This window comes from Vulpes vulpes, chromosome 13 (assembly GCF_048418805.1).
Source record: "Vulpes vulpes isolate BD-2025 chromosome 13, VulVul3, whole genome shotgun sequence".
Classification (NCBI taxonomy): domain Eukaryota; kingdom Metazoa; phylum Chordata; class Mammalia; order Carnivora; family Canidae; genus Vulpes; species Vulpes vulpes.
Genome location: NC_132792.1, coordinates 78897732 through 78918221, shown reverse-complemented (window position 1 = coordinate 78918221; position 20490 = coordinate 78897732). Strand labels below are relative to the sequence as shown.

The following is a 20490-nucleotide window of genomic DNA, read 5'->3' as shown; positions in this document are numbered from 1 at the left end:
ATAAATAAAATCTTAAAAAAAAAAAAATGCCATTTCACCAATTCTCTAAAACAAAAGGAAAAAAAACAACAACAATAGTATCCAGGTAGATGCTACATTTTGATAGCTTGATAGGTAATTTTTCTTAACGTTCTAAACATAGATCAAATATAACTAGTTGATGTAAATTACAAGAAAAGAATCAACCATTACTCACCAGTATCGTTTCCAGTAAGGCGACAGTATCATGACTTTCAAATTTCTTATTGTTAGTGAACCAGTGAATCAGCTGCATTACTAGGGGCTCATATAGTTGCCTTGTCACCTGAAGAACAATACAATTACAATTCTTTTCTTAGCATTAAAGTAATTTTATATTGGAAAGAGTGCTGTTTAAATGACAGGAAAAGTTAAGTGATAATACCACAATGGTTTTATTAGTTTCCTTCTTTAGTTAAAATTGAATGATAAACATGTTCTTCCTAGCTCTTCTCTTTTTCCTAAGAATCCAGCAGAGAAAAATATGCATTCTAAAACTTATTGTTCTTCCAATATGAAGGCAGATAATGTTGGCTTTTAAAAAAAAATTATTTTCATTAATTTGATCCTAAATACATGCATACAAAGTATTCTGGATCAGAGACATTATCATTATTCAACTAAAAAGCAAATAGTGACCAGGGTGCCTGGGTGGCTCAGTCAGTTAAGTATCTATCCGACTCCTGATTTCACCTCAGGTCATGATCTCAGTGTCATGAGATCTCAGTGTCCCCAAGTCAAGCTCCATGCTGGGCATGGAACCTCCTTAAGATTCTCTCCCTCCCTCTTCCCCTTCCAACCCCGTTCTGTCTCTCCTTCTCTATCAAAAAAAAAAAAAAAAAAAAAAACGGCAAATAATGACCACGTGGTTCCCTACACCCTGATTTGCACCCTGTGGTGTGACCAAATAAAAACCAGATCAACACCCTACACATATAAACTTTAAAAGCCCAATCACAGAAGAGATACAGGACAAAGAATCACCTCTCTCATCCTGCCAAAAAGAAGGAGGGATATCTTTACTATTTGGAGATGGAATGGAAAAGATCCTGGGTTCTCATTCCAACTCTCTAGAATGTAAATAAAATTTCTCTAGGAGCAGAGCCCTGTGGGTCTCTGGCTTTTACAATCCCAGGTGTCTGCCAGGCCTGGACTCTTCTCTGAAAGGACATACCCAGGATACAGTACTCCTCTTCCTGGAATCTTGGGAGCTTAACCTAGTGGGCTAGTCTGGTGTGACAATTTGGGGGAGATTAAAATAAATCTTTTTATCCTTTTGGATAACAGCAATTACCTAGACATACGGTTACAGATCTAATCCTCCTTATATATTAAAACCAAAACGTATGTAGCAGAAGTGAAGGCAAACATTCCCTATCTTTGTATCTTAAACATTTCTGTGTCTCACAATGCTAAGGCTCCAATGGCAATACAAAGAAATCCAGGGGTATTTTATCTCCCCACTGACCGTGAGTTCAAGAATGAAGCATTCTGGTATGTATACCGTATCAAAAAACATGTAAAATGTCTGAGGACTTCGACTAAAAGACACAGTCCTCTTGCACTTGGATAATTCACCACAAAAGAATACCTTTGTAACCTTGGGATTGATCAAAGTAAAATTTCTTACCTTTCAGTGTGGAAGTTTAACCTGTCTTAAAGCATCATTTTTCTAAAGAATTATACTCTCTAACCCATAGTATGTAAATTATATGCATATAATATACATGCATACACACATAAATATATATATATATATACACACCTTATAGAAATTTTAGAGAATGTAGAAAACTATCCATCTATAATCCTATATTACAAAGGTAACCCCAGTGACCATTGGAACTCATTGTAACTTTCAAAATATTTTATTTAAAATCCATATAGGCATGTGTAAAAATATACACTTTTGCAACCAATTTTCCTTCCAATTTGGAATATTTCACATAAATACATAATCTATATCAATATTTTACTTGCTGCCTGGTATCTCATATATAGATACCGTGATCCAGTTGCCCAAATCCTATTGTTAGAAATGCAGGTATTTCTGTTAGGAAGAAATCACTGAAAAGTTACATGCACTGTTCTGAGCACAACTCTAGTAAGAAAGTGCTGAACTAGGGCTGCAGGTCACCCAGCCTTTTGCCCTGCCCACAAAGAGCCTGTGCCCACCCACATTCCCAAAAGCCACATCTCCCAAAGACCTTTACCCACATGTTCGACATTAAGCACTTGCAATTTTTAAAATATTTGACAACAGATGTAAATTTGAATTTCCTTGTTTACTAAAAAGATGAAATATTTTAAAATATCTTTCAGTGGCCATATGTATCTCTTCATTTATAAGCTGCCTATTTTTGTTCTTTATCTATTTGCCCATTTAAAACTCTTTTATCTTCAGAAGAATTTGTAAAAAAATTTCCCTACATTATATATATATATAAAAATTGTGGGTTTTGTGCCATTCAGCATTTTTAAACATTTATAGAGTCAAAACTATCAGGACATTAACATTTTTCTTCTATATACCTATATTCCATATTTTGTAGGAAAATCTCCCTTTCTATACAAACTTTAGGGAAAGACATGGAAGGATGCTTATAACGTAATGATAACAAAATTCATCCAAGTAGCAGAAATTACATTTTGTACATAAAAGAGTTTTTTATGCAATAATCCTTTTTATAAATTAAATGTATACACATGTTTGTAAAAACACGTTTTTACAAAGATCTGGGCATATATGCACCAAAATTTCAGCAGAGGAGAAAGCGGCTTTTTCAGAGGAATAAGAATGGGGAAGGGGTGATGAGATGGAGATTCACTTTTAGCTTCATGTATTTCTACATAAAATAACATATTTTACCAATGAAAAAGACCATCCCAATCCAAAGATACACAGACATGCTATATAACATTACATTTTTCTGTAATATATTTATAATTTGTTTTTCCTTCTCTTAATTGGAAATTAATTTTTCATGTTAGTCAACTGGCCTAATATGATTTATTAAATGATCCATTTCTTTTTTTTTTTAAGATTTTATTTATTCATTCATGAGATACAGAGAGAGAGAGGCAGAGACACAGGCAGAGGGAGAAACAGGCTCCATACAGGGAGCCCGATGTGGGACTCGATCCTGGGACTCCAGGATCACGCCCTGGGGCCAAAGGTAGGTGCTAAACCACTGAGCCACCCAGGGATCCCCTAAAGGATCCATTTCTAACTTAAAAAGCCTCTTCTACCATATATACAATCTTTACGTATGCACATAGGTCCACTTGGCAGCTAAGAGATTCTCCTCCCACTGATCTATCCATGCCAAGTTCAATCCTACTATAATTTACATTTTAACATTTGCTAAGGCAAAAGGCAACCTTTTGCTAAGGCAAAGGTTAGTGTTCTATACCTTCAAATTTTTTCTTGGGCAGCCCAGATGGCTCAGCGGTTTGGTGCTGCCTTCAGCCCAGGGTGTGATCCTGGAGACCCAGGATCGAGTCCCACATTGGGCTCCCTGTATGGAGCCTGTTTCTCCCTCTGCCTGTGTCTCTGCCTCAATCTCTCTGTGTCTCTCGTAAATAAATAAATAAAATTTAAAAATTAAAAAAAAATTTTTTTCTCTGTTAGATTCAAGCAATTATTCTTTCAGATTACGTTTTGGGTTAAAATGAAATTAACTCTGGGCTTTCTGTTGTAATGATACCAAACTTATGGACTGATTTAGGAAGAACTGGCATTTTTTTCAATAATGACTCTTCTATCTCAAGTACAGAGCACACTCATTTTGTATTCATAAAATATACATCTGCCTGGTGTATTGAAATTTATTTATAGACATTTTGTATATATATTTCATACTGCTATGAGTGACATGCTGTAGACATATCTTCCAAGTCGCCAGTACTAATATTTAAGACATAGGAGAATACTGGGGTGCCTGACCGGCTCAGTTAGTGGAGCATCTGGCTCTTGATTTAGGCTCAGGTCATGATCTCAGGGTTGTATATATACATATACATATATGAGAATACTGATATATATATATATGTGTGTGTGTGTGTGTGTGTTTTGTTTTGTAATCCATCAGCTTCCTCCTTTAATTCTTCAAGTTTATCAGCTGATATTCTTGGGCTTTCCAGGTTTAATAAAAAAAATTATATTCAAAATAAAAATTCTTCCTTTCTACTGTCTGACATGTCCTCAGGGAATTCACAGTCTGGTGAGAGGCCCAAATACTAACCACTGCACGTAACTAAGTAAATGCACATGAAGTAATACTGAGCAACCACCCACACTGCAGGCACTGCTCTGGTAGGTGCTGGAGGTGCCCCTTAACAGGCCAACTCACTTCCAACTTTGGGCTTCTGTCCTGGCCCAAGCACAGGAAGGCAGCATTAGTGTTTCATGCCTGGGGATGATTTGGCTCTAGCATTCAAGAAGACATTATTGATTGTATTAAAGATAAGATCAAACTATTCCTAGTTTAGCAGGAAAAATACCATTTAGGCTTCTATGGAGACAATCACTGTTTCTGAAATCTGATTCCATGGTAAATTTCCAGTTTTAAACAAAGATCCTACTGAATCACAGCACATCTTAATACATTGCTGGATTATACTCCTTTATACGTAGTGAAGAATTTTCCATCTATATTTACAAATGACTTTTTCTTTTAGTTTCCTTTCTTATGTGTGCACCCTAGTGTCAGAGATATACTAGCTTCATCAAATGAACCGAGAATTCTACTTATTTTCTGCTTCATTGCAGCAATGGAGAATTTGCCACAAATTCATCAGGAAGAGGTCATTTATCAACAATTTCCAATCTTGTACATGGTTACTTATCTCTTCTTCACTCCTTGAGACTCTAAGTCCCTACATGAGGGGAGACTGCCAATTGAGTTTTAGATACCTATACTATCAGTAACTTAACTAGATCAGTGATTCATTCCCAAATTGTGGCACATTAAAAACTGTCAGGAGAGCATTTAAAAGTCCCAATCAGGGCAGCCCCGATGGCTCAGCGGTTTAGCGCCGCCTTCGGCCCTGGATGTGATCCTGGAGACCTGGGATCGAGTCCCATGTCAGGCTCCCTGCATGGGGCCTGCTTCTCCCTCTGCCTCTCTCTCTCTCTTTCTCTGTGTCTGTCATGAATAAATAAATAAAACCTTTAAAAAATAAAAATAAAATAAAGGTCCCAATCCTCAGATCAAACCCCTGAGAAATTAAATCAGTCAGAATGTGCAGGAGCCAACAGCAGTATTTATTTTAAGATCCTCAGAGTATTCCAAACTGCAGCAAACTTTGATGATCACTGACCTAGGCCCAATTTTTTTTTAAGTTTTACAACTGTGTCAGATTCAAAATTATTCACTTACTTGATCTACATCACATGCAAGTCGAAGTAGCACAGGAAAAGTTCGCTTGTAGAGCTGGTACATGGGTGGGAATCCCTGACCACATTCAGGCATCTGAGTGGCTTTTCCCAACATAAACATAACCACACTGTGTAAAAGTTCACAAGCTGCAACCTAAATTAAACCAGGAGTTCAACACAGTTTAAGCTTCCAGGTTTACAAGGGAAGAATATTTTGAAATTTTCCTCAATTTAGCCCTTTAAAAAGAAAAATTTTTGCAGCAGATAACCAGCACCCCAAATATAAAGTAACTGGAGGTAGTACTTGTGTAAAATTAACCCTCTGTGTACTTTGATCTGTATCCAAGAGGTAAGAACTGAATCTTAAAAGATTTAAACAAAGTGGTACTAGATATTTCATTGATGCCATTATGACAGACCTTTGCTTCATTTGTTAACACATCTTCAACCTTCACTTTTAGTATATGTATTTTTACAGCACTTTGGAAATTTCCAAATCAGTTTCATAAAAACCTGAGATTACCTGTTTCTGATCTCCCAGGTTAAAGAGATAATGGTGCACAGGCTGGAAATCACTTTTAAATGTCCTTTCTACTGTATTTTCTATTATGAACAGTTTTTTGGTATATTAATGTTTTACCAAGTTATTATCTATTAAGATAACTTATCTACTTTTTATCAGTGACAACTACTTCTAATAACTGAATCATTATCTAACTATCATATTATGGAAAGTACAAAATTAATGATATTGGAATGGCTGAAATATGCTTTCTATTTCCCACCAAACTCAGGTTTTAAAAAGCATAGATTCGGGGCAGCCCAGGTGGCTCAGCGGTTTAAGCATCTGCCTTCGGCCCAGGGCGTGATCCTGGTGTCCCGGGATCGAGTCCCATGTCGGGCTCCCTGAATGGAGCCTGCTTCTCCCTCTGCCTGTGTCTCTGCCTCTCTCTCTCTCTATCATGAATAAATAAATAAAATATTTTTAAAAAAAGGCATAGATTCTAAGTGACATGTAATGAAAAATAATAGTACTTTAGTTTGTCTGTCACTAGCTGAAAGAGCTAATTCTGTGACCCGAGGCAAGAACACATCCAGATAAATGACAGGCTTCATTTCTATAAATGGTACAGCAAAACTGAGTCTTTTTTCTCTGTCCCATGCCACACATTTCTTCATCATTTCATCTGAGGATGTGGCTGTTGAAATAAATCAAGAAGAGCATGTTTTCATTCAAAATCTTTCTAATACCAATTGCTCTATGATTCATTTATGAAAGCAGAATGCTTTTTATAGTTTTAAATTAAGCATGTTATTCATCTTTCCTTTTCTGTTTTGTTTTACTTTAGACATATAATTACAACATTACAAATCACTGACAAACTATTTCCAACTTCAACTCAAAGTGAAATTATTTTTAAACAATTTAAACAGTCTAGAATATTTAATTTCTATTTTCAGTAAGAATTATTTTAGGTGTTATGTGGGAAAATGATAAATGAACAGTATTTTATTAAAAATCTCCCCTTTGCAACACTTATTTTCCTTTTTTTTTAACACTTATTTTCCTAATATAGTTTCTAACTTCCTAAATTACCAAAAGTCACTAGTGTACTTAATATGAAATTTCAAAACTAAAAATACAGATGAATTTCTACTCATTTAAAATGTTGATTCTGATCACAAACACTTGAAAAATATCTAAATATTAAGAGTATCAGATTTTCAAAAAGATTAACTTTGAATTCCTGACACAATGTTTAATATTTTTTTTAAAAGTGTCAAGTTAGATTCTGTTCCAAAACAGAAAATGTACACCTGCACCCTGATGTTTCTAGCAACAATGTCCACAATAGCCAAACTGTGGAAGGAGCCTCGGTGTCCATCGAAGGATGATGGATAAAGAAGATGTGGTCTATGTATACAATGGAATATCCCTCAGCCATTAGAAATGACAAATACCCACCATTTGCTTCGACATGGAAGGAACTGGAGGGTATTATGCTGAGTGAAATAAGTCAATCGGAGAAGGACAAACATTATATGGTCTCATTCATTTGGGGAATATAAATAATAGTGAAAGGGAATAATGGGGAAAGGAGGAAAAATAAGTGGGAAATATCAGAAAGGGAGACAGAACATGGAAGACTCCTAACTCAGGGAAACGAACTAGGGGTGGTGGAAGAGGAGGTTGGCGGGGGGTGGTGGAAGGGGAGGTGGGCGGGGGGTGGGGGTGACTGGGTGGCGGGCACTGAGGTGGGCACTTGACGGAATGAGCACTGGGTGTTATTCTGTATGTTGGCAAATTGAACACCAATAAAAAATAAATTTATTATTCAAAAAAAAAAAAACCAACGGAAAATGTGCTTAACAAATCAGGCTAGAACATTTTCCCAACTAGTAGTAAATTATCCAGATTGCATGGGTATAGTCAAAGCATTTCATTAGGCAAAATACTATTCTTAGTAATCTTACTTGAAAATATATAAATCACATACAAGAGCAAATACCAGAATATATTACGATCTTTATACACTCAAATTAAAGTACAAATACATCTACAGAGGTAAATTTATTTTAAAGGAATCTTTACCTGTTAGGAGATTTTTGTTTATTTGTCCTCCTAGAAAGCCAAGCATTTGTACTACTCTAATCCTTATTTCTTCTAAAGACAGTGCTTCATTCTGGAAATTTGAACAATGATATATATGTGATGATAAAAGAGTTAAAAATTAAGAGAATTATGAGAGGAAAAAATAAACTGTTTTATAACCCTCTCCGTTATTAATGTCTCTCAATAGTTCATTATATCCTACACAATACTGCTGTTAATATTATTGCAAATTCATGAAAAAAAGTCACATCTCCTATAATTTTGTAATCAGATATCCAAGTTCCAAAGTATTGGCAGGACCCTTCACCCTTAAAGAATACTGAGGTTCCCCAAAGAACTTTTGTTTAAAGTGGGCCATGTTTATTAATATTTATCTTACTAGAGGTTAAAACCTTGGCATGATTGGGTATTATTGTATTTTAAAATACAAAACCCATTACATGTTAACAAATAACATAGTTTAAGGAAAAGTATGTTTTCCAAAAAGAATTAAAAACCTCAGGAAACTGACACTTTCACATTTGTATAAATCTCTTTACTGTCTGGATCATTAAAAAACAACTAGGCTGATACGCTGTTTGGGCCATACTTGGAAGAGAGAGCAGCATTTTAATAGTCTTTAGATAACCATGGTTATTCTTTGATACTACTCTAAAACTGAACAAATACTAATTTCTTATATATTAGTCACAATGTGGAATCTGAAACCTTACCAATGAATTTTACATAATCTGCTATATTAAAATCACTGGCCTATCTTGCACTTTGAGTGGATTTTTCTATCCATACATGATTTGGTAACATAATGTACTGGTCATCTGAAAATATTGGTTTACTGGGTTATGCAGATCTTCCAAATGTTCCCACATTTCATTATATATGCAAAAAAATCATATTCATTAATATCACCAATCTCTTCAGAAAAATTTTTAAGTATTAAGAAGCTGTCAAGCTCATGATGATGGTTTCAAGTTTTCTAAAATTTAATTTGTGTTTATAAAACTTGAATTTTGCCATTGGCAACAAATACTCTCAAATGTTTTCTTTGAAGTGACAGGCTCACTCTATTTTAGATAAAATCTCTGCCTAATCCTAAATAGCCACAGTTTGTCTTGTCAGTTGTTCTTTAAAGTAAAAATAGTATTCATGAAAAGAGTGGCTACATGAGTTCACAGCTCAAAGCATCACAAAAGTGTTTTTCCTGAAGACAACTGTCACACTGCACTATGCAGCAGACTGCTTTATATATACTTCCTGTTTCATCACACAGAACATTAAAAAGACAAGTTCAAGGATCAAGATTTAATGAAGTGCTAAGGAACCAACAGTGGTACTGATCATTACACCATAGTGCAAATGTGAATGAGTAAAAATTAAAAATAGTTTTGGCCTCATACTCTGGAATCCACAGGGTTCTTTACTTCAAGAACCACCCTTTTAGAGAATAAGGGATTGTGTATCTGTAAAGAAATTTTATTTGCAAAACTCGAGATATACTCAAGTAATTTTATCTTGCTTTATTTATATGTAATAACATAATTTAAATATATTTGAGAGCCATTTCCAGTTCTATGCAGTCTTTCAATCAAAAGCTGTCAAAGATAATGAGGTGGAAAGAATTTACCCTAAACTTGCATTATCAGTTCTAGAAATTAAAAGGTTTTCAAATTTTAGTTTTTACTTAATACCTGAAAAATACCTATTTTCTCTATACTGTTTTCTCTTTATTTTTTCCAATAATATGCCACATCTCAAAAACCTCAAGAAATCGTCACCAAAAAAACACAAAAACTGGCATGAATGAAACTTGACAAAATGATTTATTTTAAATTTAATATGTAAAAGAATCAATCTTACATATCCGTATCAAAATTCTGATTGCTTAAATATGAAACATACTTTTTACTATCCACTAAATACATCTGAGAAGCAAACAAGAAAATAAGATCAAGACAATAGACCAAATAGTTAATATTTCTTACATTTTTATAGCAAAAAATATATTGAAATTATTTCTGTGTTATAACATATAAGAATAACATTTTAAACTAAGATACCTACTTTTCATAAGCATTAGAATCTTATCTCTGCATTGTTTAAGGTAAAGAAAATACAAGGGTTTTCTTACTGATGAAATGTTCTTTGTCTTTTTCAGATGCTTTAACACAACTTGGTTAAATCCTTTCTGGGCAGCCTGAGAAAGTGCTGACACTTCCCAATTATTCTTGGTCTCATCTATCAACAGTAAACAAAAATCAATTTTAAATAGCATTCACTCATATTTTTGATACATACTTGGAAGAACACACAATATTGCTAAAAAGAGGCATTAAAATCCTAATTTTTTTTTTTAATTTATTTATGATAGGCACACAGTGAGAGAGAGAGAGGCAGAGACACAGGCAGAGGGAGAAGCAGGCTCCATGCACTGGGAGCCCGACGTGGGATTCGATCCCGGGTCTCCAGGATCGCGCCCTGGGCCAAAGGCAGGCGCCAAACCGCTGCGCCACCCAGGGATCCCTAAAATCCTAATTTTAATTATGGTTAGAATATTAAGTTTCTACAAAAAAAGAAGTTATAGTGGTTGCCCTGGTTTTAAATATCATTGTCTACTAAAAGAAACATGGTTCCTTGGAGAAGTGACTAACTTCAGAGATTGGGCAGACCTGTATTTCTAAGAGGAGCCTGAATCACCATGTAGTTCCAGAAGTAAGGAGCTGCTTGAAGAAAAGCAGCCAGCCCCCGTTCTTTACATGAAAGCTAAATCTGGAACAATCTGAGCTTCAAAATTAATAATAATAAAAGATTAGAGCCATTGGAAAAGTTAGAATCCATAAGTCCCTACTAACAAAAATAAATCTGAAAAAAAAGTTACTTCTTAACAGTAGAATGCCAAGTAGTATAAAGGAATGATGGAGTTGGAGAATCACTATTTTGCAACCATCATAGCATTAATCGATTCAGGAAGAATAATCAAAGGACACTAAAACTATTATGGTGAAAACTCAATGAAGAGCAAGAATACTTACAGCTGTAAAGTATCTCCTTATAATTTTTTTAAATGATCATAAACTCAGAGAAAACTTTAAAATATGGTACAAAACTTTTCTTTCCTGAACCACTTAAGAGTAAGTTACCAACATGATGCCCCACTACCCCTGAATACTTTAGTGTGTTTCCTGCAAGGACATTGTCCTATGTGACAGCCACACCAACTATCCAAATCCAGACACTCATCTTGACACATGGCCCACAATTAATCTCAGCCCCATTCAGATTCCAGCAATCATCCTAATGTCTTTAGTTCAGAAGCACATGTCCTATTTAGTTGTCCTGTTTTTTTTTTAGTATCCTTTAAACTGAAACAGTTCTCTCGTCTTCCCTTGAATTTCATAATTGGAACACTTAAAAACTTATATGCCAGGAATTTTGTATACTGTCCCTCTATTTGGATTTGTCTAATGTTTTCTCATGATTAGATTCAGGTTATAGAAGCCAACTGTAACATTTTACTAGTTCTTTTATTACTATTGGTTAAATAAAATCTTTGACACATGTACACTTTATACGAGTCTGGAGTCACAATTTCGAAGCTATAAAGTTATTTTTCACTAGCTCTGGAGATGCCCAGTGGGCTGACAGAGCTAGGTCAGCTGCTTTGCTGGAAGATACCTCATGGATGGTTTAATCCCAGCACATCTTTTCTTGGCTCCAGGAATGAATCCCAAACAAAACTTTACCTCTGCCATTTGCCTAGTTCTCCTCCCTACAATTTTGTTCTTTTGGTTTGCCCAATAAACTAGTCTCCATGGGTGGGAGGAATAACTAAGAATATGCTTGTCATCTGGTGACCTCTTATGTACAGATGTTAGAGACCTACTCTCTGATGGGCCAGAGATGAAAAGAGGATCGGGGTTTTCTTTGCTTGTTTTTGTTTTGTTTTTTGGGGGGTTTTTCTTTGAACTCAAATTAGTTCAGAATTTCAGATACTGGAAAAAACAGCTCTCTTTTCCAATATCTGGATTGGTTAGTGTTTTGTCTTGCTTTTGTATCTCTTGAGCTATGACTCAGATCGCAGAACTGAAGCAATATGCTCTTTACCAGTTACTGTATCTATGTACCTGAACTGACAAAGACCTTTACTCCTCCATCTGCGTATAATGTTCTCCTACATTTGGAGGGTATTAATAGATTAGATTAATAGATTATAGATTAGACTAGCTCTTCAAAGAGCTCTGTTGTTTTATACAGGTAAAATGAATGTTCTGCTACTTCTGTGAAAATGCTTTCAGCATTAACCATAATGCTTTAAATGTTCCATACTTTAAAAAGAAATCTTAGAAAAACTAAAACATCTGAGGAATCCATATTACATAATAAGGCACATTTTTGGTAAATGAGACAAGTTTAATAATTTTGGTTTAAACTTAAAATTTTTTTCTATCGGTGTTAAGTATAATACAAGTATACATATTATTCTACTTGGATATCCTTATCCAGGCTTACCAAGTCAGTATGCTAACATATTACTCAAATACTTTTTATTGCAGTATAAGATACATAACATAAAATGTATTCTTTTAACCAATTAAGTGGTATTAATAACAGCCACAATGTTGCCTAACCATCACCACCACCCACCTCCAGAACTTTTTCATCATCACAAACAGTCCTACCTTTTACTTTATGAAAAATGTCATAAATTTGCATTCAACTAAACTAAATCATTGGGCAACCCCGGTGGCTCAGCAGTTTAGCACTGCCTTCAGCCCAGGGTGTGATCCTGGAGACCCAGGATTGAGTCTCGCTTCAGGCTCCCTGCATGGAGCCTGCTTCTCCCTCTGCCTGTGTCTCTGCCTCTCTGTCTCTCATGCATAAATAAATAAAATCTTTAAAATAAACTAAATCATGATTTGGACAAACTTTTTATTTCTCCAGTATCATACTTTGTAGCACAAAACCTGTTAATTTCTAAGCTCTATAGGTAACCTGAAACCTTGGATTGAGCAAATTAATAGAAAATCATTGCACACCCAGATAATTTCTCAGTAAAATAAAATCTGAAACAGATCGTTAAGCATAATTTTTAAGTTCATCTGCTTTTTGTTTTTATAGAATGTAACAAGGCACAACCTTGGGATCATGCTAACTAACGAATGTGTTGGATAAGGATACATGCGGCTGCAGACAATGGTGACATATGCTCACAAGCTCTGTGAGTCTGAGAAAGTTTGTGAGTGTGGAAGACAATTCTCAATTATCCATCCAAGTTTTCTTAGTAAAAAAAAATGTTTGTAATGAGTTGTATGCAATGAGCTGTTGAAGCTACCATAGCAGCAATACTGCAGAAATTCAATTCTGGGTGTGCTCTTGCTTTTCAAGGAAGAAAAGTAGTTTTCTCATAAACTCAGGCTTCTCAGTGTGGACAGCTTTTTACAGTTGGGACTTAGTAGAACCTGCACAGATCTTTGCTTATGTGGATTAGAACCAGCAATAATTACCATATTAAAAGTGAAAACTATTTAAGACCTACTGACTTGAAGATCATGCTAACATGCATAACATCTAAGATGTATTACTTAGTATTACTTTGAAAAAGTCTTGATTTCATGAAGTCCTTCAGGCAAAACAATTTAAGGTTGTGCTTATGTTTGCTTTTTTGTCCTTGCCTGAGGTGACAGAAGAAAATATTGCTTAATGTCCAAGAATTTACTGCTTACGTTTACTTTTAGGCATTTCATGAATTCAGATCTTACACTTAGGTCTCTAATTCATTTTGAGATTATTTTTGTATATGGTCCAGTTTCATTCTCTTACATATAGCTCTCTGGTTTTCCCAATACCATTTAAGAGACCATCCTTTCTCCATTGTGTATTCTTACCTTAGTGTAGGTTAAATGACCACATATTTGTGGGTTTATTTCTGGGCTCTCCATTCTATTTCACTGATCTATGTGTGTGTGTTTGTGCCATATAATACTGTTCGATTACCAACGCTTTGTAGTACAATTTGAAATCTGGGAGTGTGATATCTCCAGCTTTGTCTCTCTTGCCCAAGATGGCTTTGGCTATTTGGGGTCTTTTGTGGTTCAAACAAATTTTGGGATTCTATTCTGTGAAAAATGCTATTCGTATTTTGATAGAGACTGCATTGAATTTGTACAGACTTAAATAGTATAGCCATTTTAACAATATTAATTCTTCCAATACATGAGCAGGGTATATCTTTCCATTTGCCATCTTCAATTTCTTTCAACATCTTAGTTTTCAGAATACAGGTTTTTTACCTCTTTGGTTAAATTTATTCAGATATTTTATTCTTTTTGATGCAATTGTAAATGGAATTTTCTTAATTCCTTACATTCTTTATTGGTGTACAGAAATGCAACAGATTTCTGCATATTAATTTCGTATCCTGTAACTTTACTGAATTTATGGATGTTTTTTTTTTTTTTTTAGTGGCATCTTTAGGGTTTTCTATTATCTGCAAATAGTTACAATTATACATGTTTTATTTCTTCCTTACCAGTCTAGATACCTTTTATTTTTTTATCTGATTACTATGTCTAAGACTTCAGTACCATGCTGAATAAAAGTGGTGAGAGCTGACATCTCTGTCTTGTTGCTCTTAGAGGAAAAGCTTTCAGCTTTCTCCCAGAATATGTTAGCTATGAGCCTGTCATACATAGATTTATCATGTATGTTTGTTCCCTCTATACCCACTTTATTGAGATTTTTTTTGTCATAAATGGATGCTGAATTATGTCAGATGCTTCTTCTGCATCTATTAAGAGGAACATATTTTTATCCTTCATTTTATCAATGTGGTATATCACACTGATTTGTAAACGTTGAATTATCCTTGCATCCCTGGAATAAATCCTACTTGATCACTGTATATGAATCTTTTAGTGTATTGTTGAATTTAGTTTGCTAATATTTTAATGAAAATTTTTGCATCTATGCTCATTAGGGATGTTGACCTGTAATTTTCTTCTTTTGTAGTGTCTGATTGTGGTATTAAAGAAATGCTGGCCTTGGAGAATTAATCTGAAAGCATTTCTTTACTTTTTTAAATAGTTTGAGGATAGATATTAACTTTTCTTTAAATGTGTGGAAGAATTCACCTATGAAGCCATCTGGTCCTGGACTTTTGTTTGTTAAGGGTTTTTTGATTACTGATTCAATGTCATTACCAGTAATAGGTCTGTTCTGGTTTTCCAGTTCTTCCTAATTCAGTCTTGGATGACTGCATGTTACTAAAAAGTATCTATTTCTACTAGGTTATCCAATTATTAGCATGTAATTATTTGTAGCAGTCTCAATAACCCCTTGTATTTGCATGGTATCAGTTGGGGCTTCTCTTTCATTTCTGATTTTATTTGGTCTCTCTCCTTTCTCTTGGTGAGTCTAGCTAAAGGTTTATCCATTCCTTTTAATGAGTCCAAAGAACCAGCTCTTAGCTTCATTGATCTTTTCTATTGTTTTTTTGTCTCTATTTCTGTTCTGATCTTTATTTCCTTCCTTCTACTAACTTTGTGTTTTGTCATTTTCTAGTTCCTTTAGGTGTAAGGTTAGATTGAGATTTTTATTTCCTGAGGATGCCCTATACTGCTATCTTTGTCTTAAAATTGCTTTTACTGTGTCCCAGAGACTTTGGAATGTTATGCTTCCATTTTCATTTGACTCAAAGTATTTTTTTAATTTTCTCTTTGCTTTCTACCTTGACTCATTAGTTGTTTAATCAGCATGTTGTTCAGCATCCACTTGTTTGTTTGTTCCAGTTCTTTTCCCTCCTGGTTGATTTCTAGTTTCATACTACTATGGTCAGAAAAGAGGGCTGATATAACTCCAGTCTTCTTATATTTACTGAGACTTGTTTTTGGCCTAACACATGATTTGTCCTACAGAATGTCCTAGAGAATGTTCCACAAGCAATTGAAAAGAATACATATTCTGTTGGTTTGGGATAGAATGTTCCGTATATATCTACTAAGTCCATCTGATCCAATGTGTCATTTAAGGCCAGTTTCCTTATTTGTTTTTTTGTCTGAATGATTTATCCATTAGGGTAAGTAGGGTCCACTACTATTACTGTTTTACTGCCAATTTCTCCCTTTATCTGTAAATCTTTGCTTTACACATTTTTAGGTGTTCCTATGTTGGGTGCACAGTTATTTTCAATTGTTAACGGCCCTTGTTAGATTGGTTCCTTTAAGGTTATGTAATGAGCCTGTCTCTTGTTACAGTCTTTGTTTTAAGGCTATTTTGTCTCACATTTTAGAAAAAAAAAAAGTCAACACAAAATAATAAATAAAATTTTTTAAAAAAAATAAAATTTCAAATGAAAAAATGGTCTATTTTGTCCAATATAAGTACTGCTACCCTGGCTTTTCTTTTTTCTTCATTTCCAGTTGCATGAAGTATCTTTCCATCTTTTCACTTTCAGTCTGTATGTGTCTTTTTGTCTTTTGGTCTAAAGTGAGTTATTAGGTGGGCAGCCCCGGTTGGCGCAGCGGTTTAGCGCCGCCTGCAGCCTAGGGCATGATCCTGGAGACCCTGACAGAGTCTCACATCAGGCTCTCTGCATGGTGCCTGCTTCTCCCTCTGCCTCTGTCTCTATGAATAAATTTAAAAAAAAAATCTTTAAAGTGAGTCATTAGGGATCCCTGGGTGGCTCAGCAGTTCAGCGCCTGCCTTCAGCCCAGAGTGTGATCCTGGAGTCCCAAGGATAAAGTCCCACATCCGGCTCCCTGCATGGAGCCTGCTTCTCCCTCTGCCTGTATCTCTGCCTCTCTCTCTCTGTGTCTCTCCTATGAATAAATAAATAAAATCTTTAAAAAAATAAAAAATAAAGTGAGTCATTATAGGCAGCATACTGATGGGTCTTGTTTAGTTTTTTACATCTATTCACCCTCTATCTTCTGACTGGAGCATTAGTCCATTTACATGCAAAGTAATTACTGATAGGTATTTCGTTCATTATTCTCTGGTTGCATTATAGTTCTCTTCCCTTGTGAACTGATGACTTTTCAGTGTTATATTTGGGCTCTTTTTTCTTTATTTTTTGTGTATTATAGGTTTTTGAATTGTGGTTGACATGAGGTTCATATAGAACACCCTATATACATATAGCCATTTATTTTAAATTGATGGTCACTAGGGGTACCTGGGTGGCTCAGTCAGTCAAGCATCTTGCCTTGGGCTCAGGTCATGATCTCAGGGTCCTAGGATTGAGTCCCATGTTGGGCTCCCACATCAACAGGGAGTCTGCTTCTCCCTCTCCCTCTGCATCCTCCCCCTGGCTCATGCTCTCTCTCAAATAAACAAAATCTTTAAAAAAAAAATTGAGTCACACTTAAGATTGAACATACTCTAAAAGTATCTAAAATTACTCCCCCGTTTTTGTTTTTTGTTTTTTTTTTTAACGATTTTACCCATCCATTCACAAAAGACAGAGAGAGAGATAGAGGCATTGACACAGGCAGAAGGAGAAGGTGGCTCCATGCAGGCAGCCCAACGCGGGACTCAATCCCAGATCTCCAGGATCACATCCTGGGCTGAAGGCGGCGCTAAACCACTGAGCCACCAGGGCTGGCCCACCCACCCATGTTTTTTAATTTAATATTTTCCATCTCTTTATTTTGCATATCCTTTAATTATTGTAAATATCACTGATTTACTATTTTTGTTTTCTAACCTTCATATTAGCTTAAAAAGTGATTAATCCCTACCTTCAAAAGGTATTTACCTTTACTAGTGAGATTTGTATTTTTACAAATTGTTACTAATTAATGCCTTTGCTCTTCAATTTAAAGAAGTCCCTTTAACATTTCTGGAAAGGCATGTTTAATGGTAATAAACTCCTTTAGTTTTTGTTTGTCTGGGAAACTTTCCTTTAATTCTGAATGATAACTTCACTGGGAAGAGTATTCTTGATTGCAGGGTTTGTTTATCATTCATCACTTTAAATATATCATGCCACTCTCTCCTGGCCTCCAAAGTTCCTGCTGAAAAATCAGCTCATAGACTTATGAAGTTTTCCTTCTATATAATTATTTGCTTTTCTCTTGCAGCTTTTAAGATTTGATCTTTATTTTTTGCCAGTTTAATTATATGGCTTGCTATGGACCTCTCTGAGTTCATCTTGTTTAGAATTCTTTGTGCTTCCTGAACCTGGATCTGTTTCCTTCCCCAGGTTAGGGAAGTTTTCAACCATTATTTATTCAAGTAAAATTTCTGCCCCTTTGTCTACTTCTTCTGGACTCCCATAGTGCCTATGTTAGTATGCTTGATGTTGTCCCAAAGAGCCCTTAAACTATCGTTATTTTTAAAACTTCATTTTTTGGGGTGCCTAGGTGGCTGAGTTGTTTAAGAGTCTGCCTTCAGCTCACGTCATAATCCCAGGGTCCTAGGACTGAGCCCCGCATCAGGCTCTCTGATGTGGAACCTGGTTCCCCCTCTCCTCCCTGCTCGTGCTCTCTATCTCTGTGACTACCTCTGTGTCTCAAATAAATAAAATCTTAAAAAAAAAGAATAAAAATTCATTTTTCTTCTCCTGTCATTTTCCTATTTCATTTGAGTCATTTCCACAATCCTGTCTTTTAGATCACTGATCCATTCCTCTGGATCATCTTATCTGCTGACTGTGAAGCCCGGTTATGACTATTCTGGATGTACTGGTGGTCAGGCTGCCCCCACAGGCAGGAGCTTATGGTGGATAGGCAATCCTGGCTGAGGCTGCCCACAGGGGAGTGGCAGGGTTGCAGCCACCTGGGGGTGGGGAGCACTAGCCCCAGCCAAGGTCACTTGCTAGTACAGTGGAGTGGGTACCATTTTGGAAGGATGCCTGCCAAGGTGGGCAGATTGCACAGGGCTGGTGCCAGGAAGATAGAGTGTCAGACCTAGCATCCATCAACACTTCCATTCCCAGAGAAAGTCCCTACATAGCCCTGCCCCTCCAGCACACTAAAATCAGTCACTAAATCAGTTTTCTCTTCCTGTATTTGTAATTGCCTTATCTAACAAAAAGAAACCTAGCTTCCATTAACCTTTATTTATTTGATCAATCCCCCGTATATCACCTTCCGCACCCTCATGCCCTATAAGGCTGCCCAACATGTGGGGGCCCTCCCAACCCTGCTTCAGGTCTGACACCCATGCCAGGCTCCCCTCAGGGCTGTCCTCCTCATGTTACTAGGGAACACCACTGCTACCTTAACACCTAACTTCCTCTGTACAACCTAAAGATCTTAGGACTGAATATTTTAGGAAGAGGAGAGGAAGAGGATTTCAAATGACTGATTCTCACAAAGGGAAAATAGTCACTTTAGAAAAAGAAGGAGCAGAAATTCACTAACCAAATAGTCAAAATGAACATGATTGGTAATGGCACCAAATACCATCATGATGTTGTGAGGAGGCCACCCACACATCAGTTATGGGTGTTTCTCCCCAAACAGCACAACTGAATCCCATTATGAGAAAACATCAGACAGACTCACATTGAAAACAACTGTCCTATAATCTTCAAAAATGTCAACATCATGAAAACTAAGCAAGGCTAAAGAGCTACTCACATTCAAGAATGCTAAGGCATTTTAACTATTAAGTGCAACACATGGTTCTAGACTGAATTCTGGACCAGGAAAAATAAAAGTATAAAAGAAATTAATGGGACAACTGAGAAATCTATATATGAATTACAGATTAGAAAAGAATGTATCTTTGTTATTTTTTCTTATTTTGATAATGATACCATGATTGTGTAAAATAATATTCTCACTCTTAAGAAACATACTGAAGGGCACCTTGGTGGCTCAGTTGGTTAAGCATCCAACTCTTGGTTTTGGCTCAGGTCATGATCTCAAGAGTCGTGGGGTCAAGCCCCATGTCAGGCTCCACACTCATGCTCACTCACTCTCTTTTAAATAAAAAAATATATTAAAAAAAAGAAAGAAAGAAAGAAAAATACACATTGCAACATTTAGGTTGTCCATAGTGCCTGCAGCTTACTCACAAAGGGTTCAGAAAAAAATGTTATATATAAACACACACATACACACACACACATTATCTCACAATACAAGAAGAGCACATATAACAATAAAGCAAAGGGGACAAAGCCTTACTTGTGGAATCTGGGTAAAGAGTATATAGGAGTGTCTGTCACTCCTCATGCAACTGTCCTCAAAGTTTGATAACATTTTAAATAAAATGTTACTAAAAAATAGTCGTTGTCTTTAAGATTATGGATTTTCTTTTGTTATTTAATTTTACCTACTGTTTTTTCCTATTTTCTAATTATCTAGAGTACATGTATTTATGAATAGATAAATCCTTTGCTTAAAAGAATCAAAGTATCTTCCCTTATTAAAATTTAGATGAAAAAATCTTTTCCTTCCTTTTTAAAAAGATTTTTATTAAAAAAAAAAAAGATTTTTATTTATTTGAGAGAGAGAGACAGAGAGAGCACAAG

General features: G+C 35.6%; 1 protein-coding gene across 3 annotated transcripts in view; it reads right to left on the bottom strand.

Annotated features, from left to right (window-relative positions):
• PRKDC (protein kinase, DNA-activated, catalytic subunit) overlaps nucleotides 1-20490 on the bottom strand; it is a 202131-nt gene that overhangs the window by 157587 nt on the left and 24054 nt on the right. For all 3 annotated transcript variants that reach the window (XM_026011042.2, XM_072734772.1, XM_072734773.1), the window contains exons 22-26: nucleotides 10141-10247; nucleotides 7992-8082; nucleotides 6434-6597; nucleotides 5400-5552; nucleotides 197-304 (exon numbers count right to left, since the gene is read on the bottom strand). In XM_026011042.2, coding sequence (XP_025866827.2) covers nucleotides 197-304; nucleotides 5400-5552; nucleotides 6434-6597; nucleotides 7992-8082; nucleotides 10141-10247 — 623 coding nt within the window. The remainder of the gene's footprint in view (nucleotides 1-196; nucleotides 305-5399; nucleotides 5553-6433; nucleotides 6598-7991; nucleotides 8083-10140; nucleotides 10248-20490) is intronic.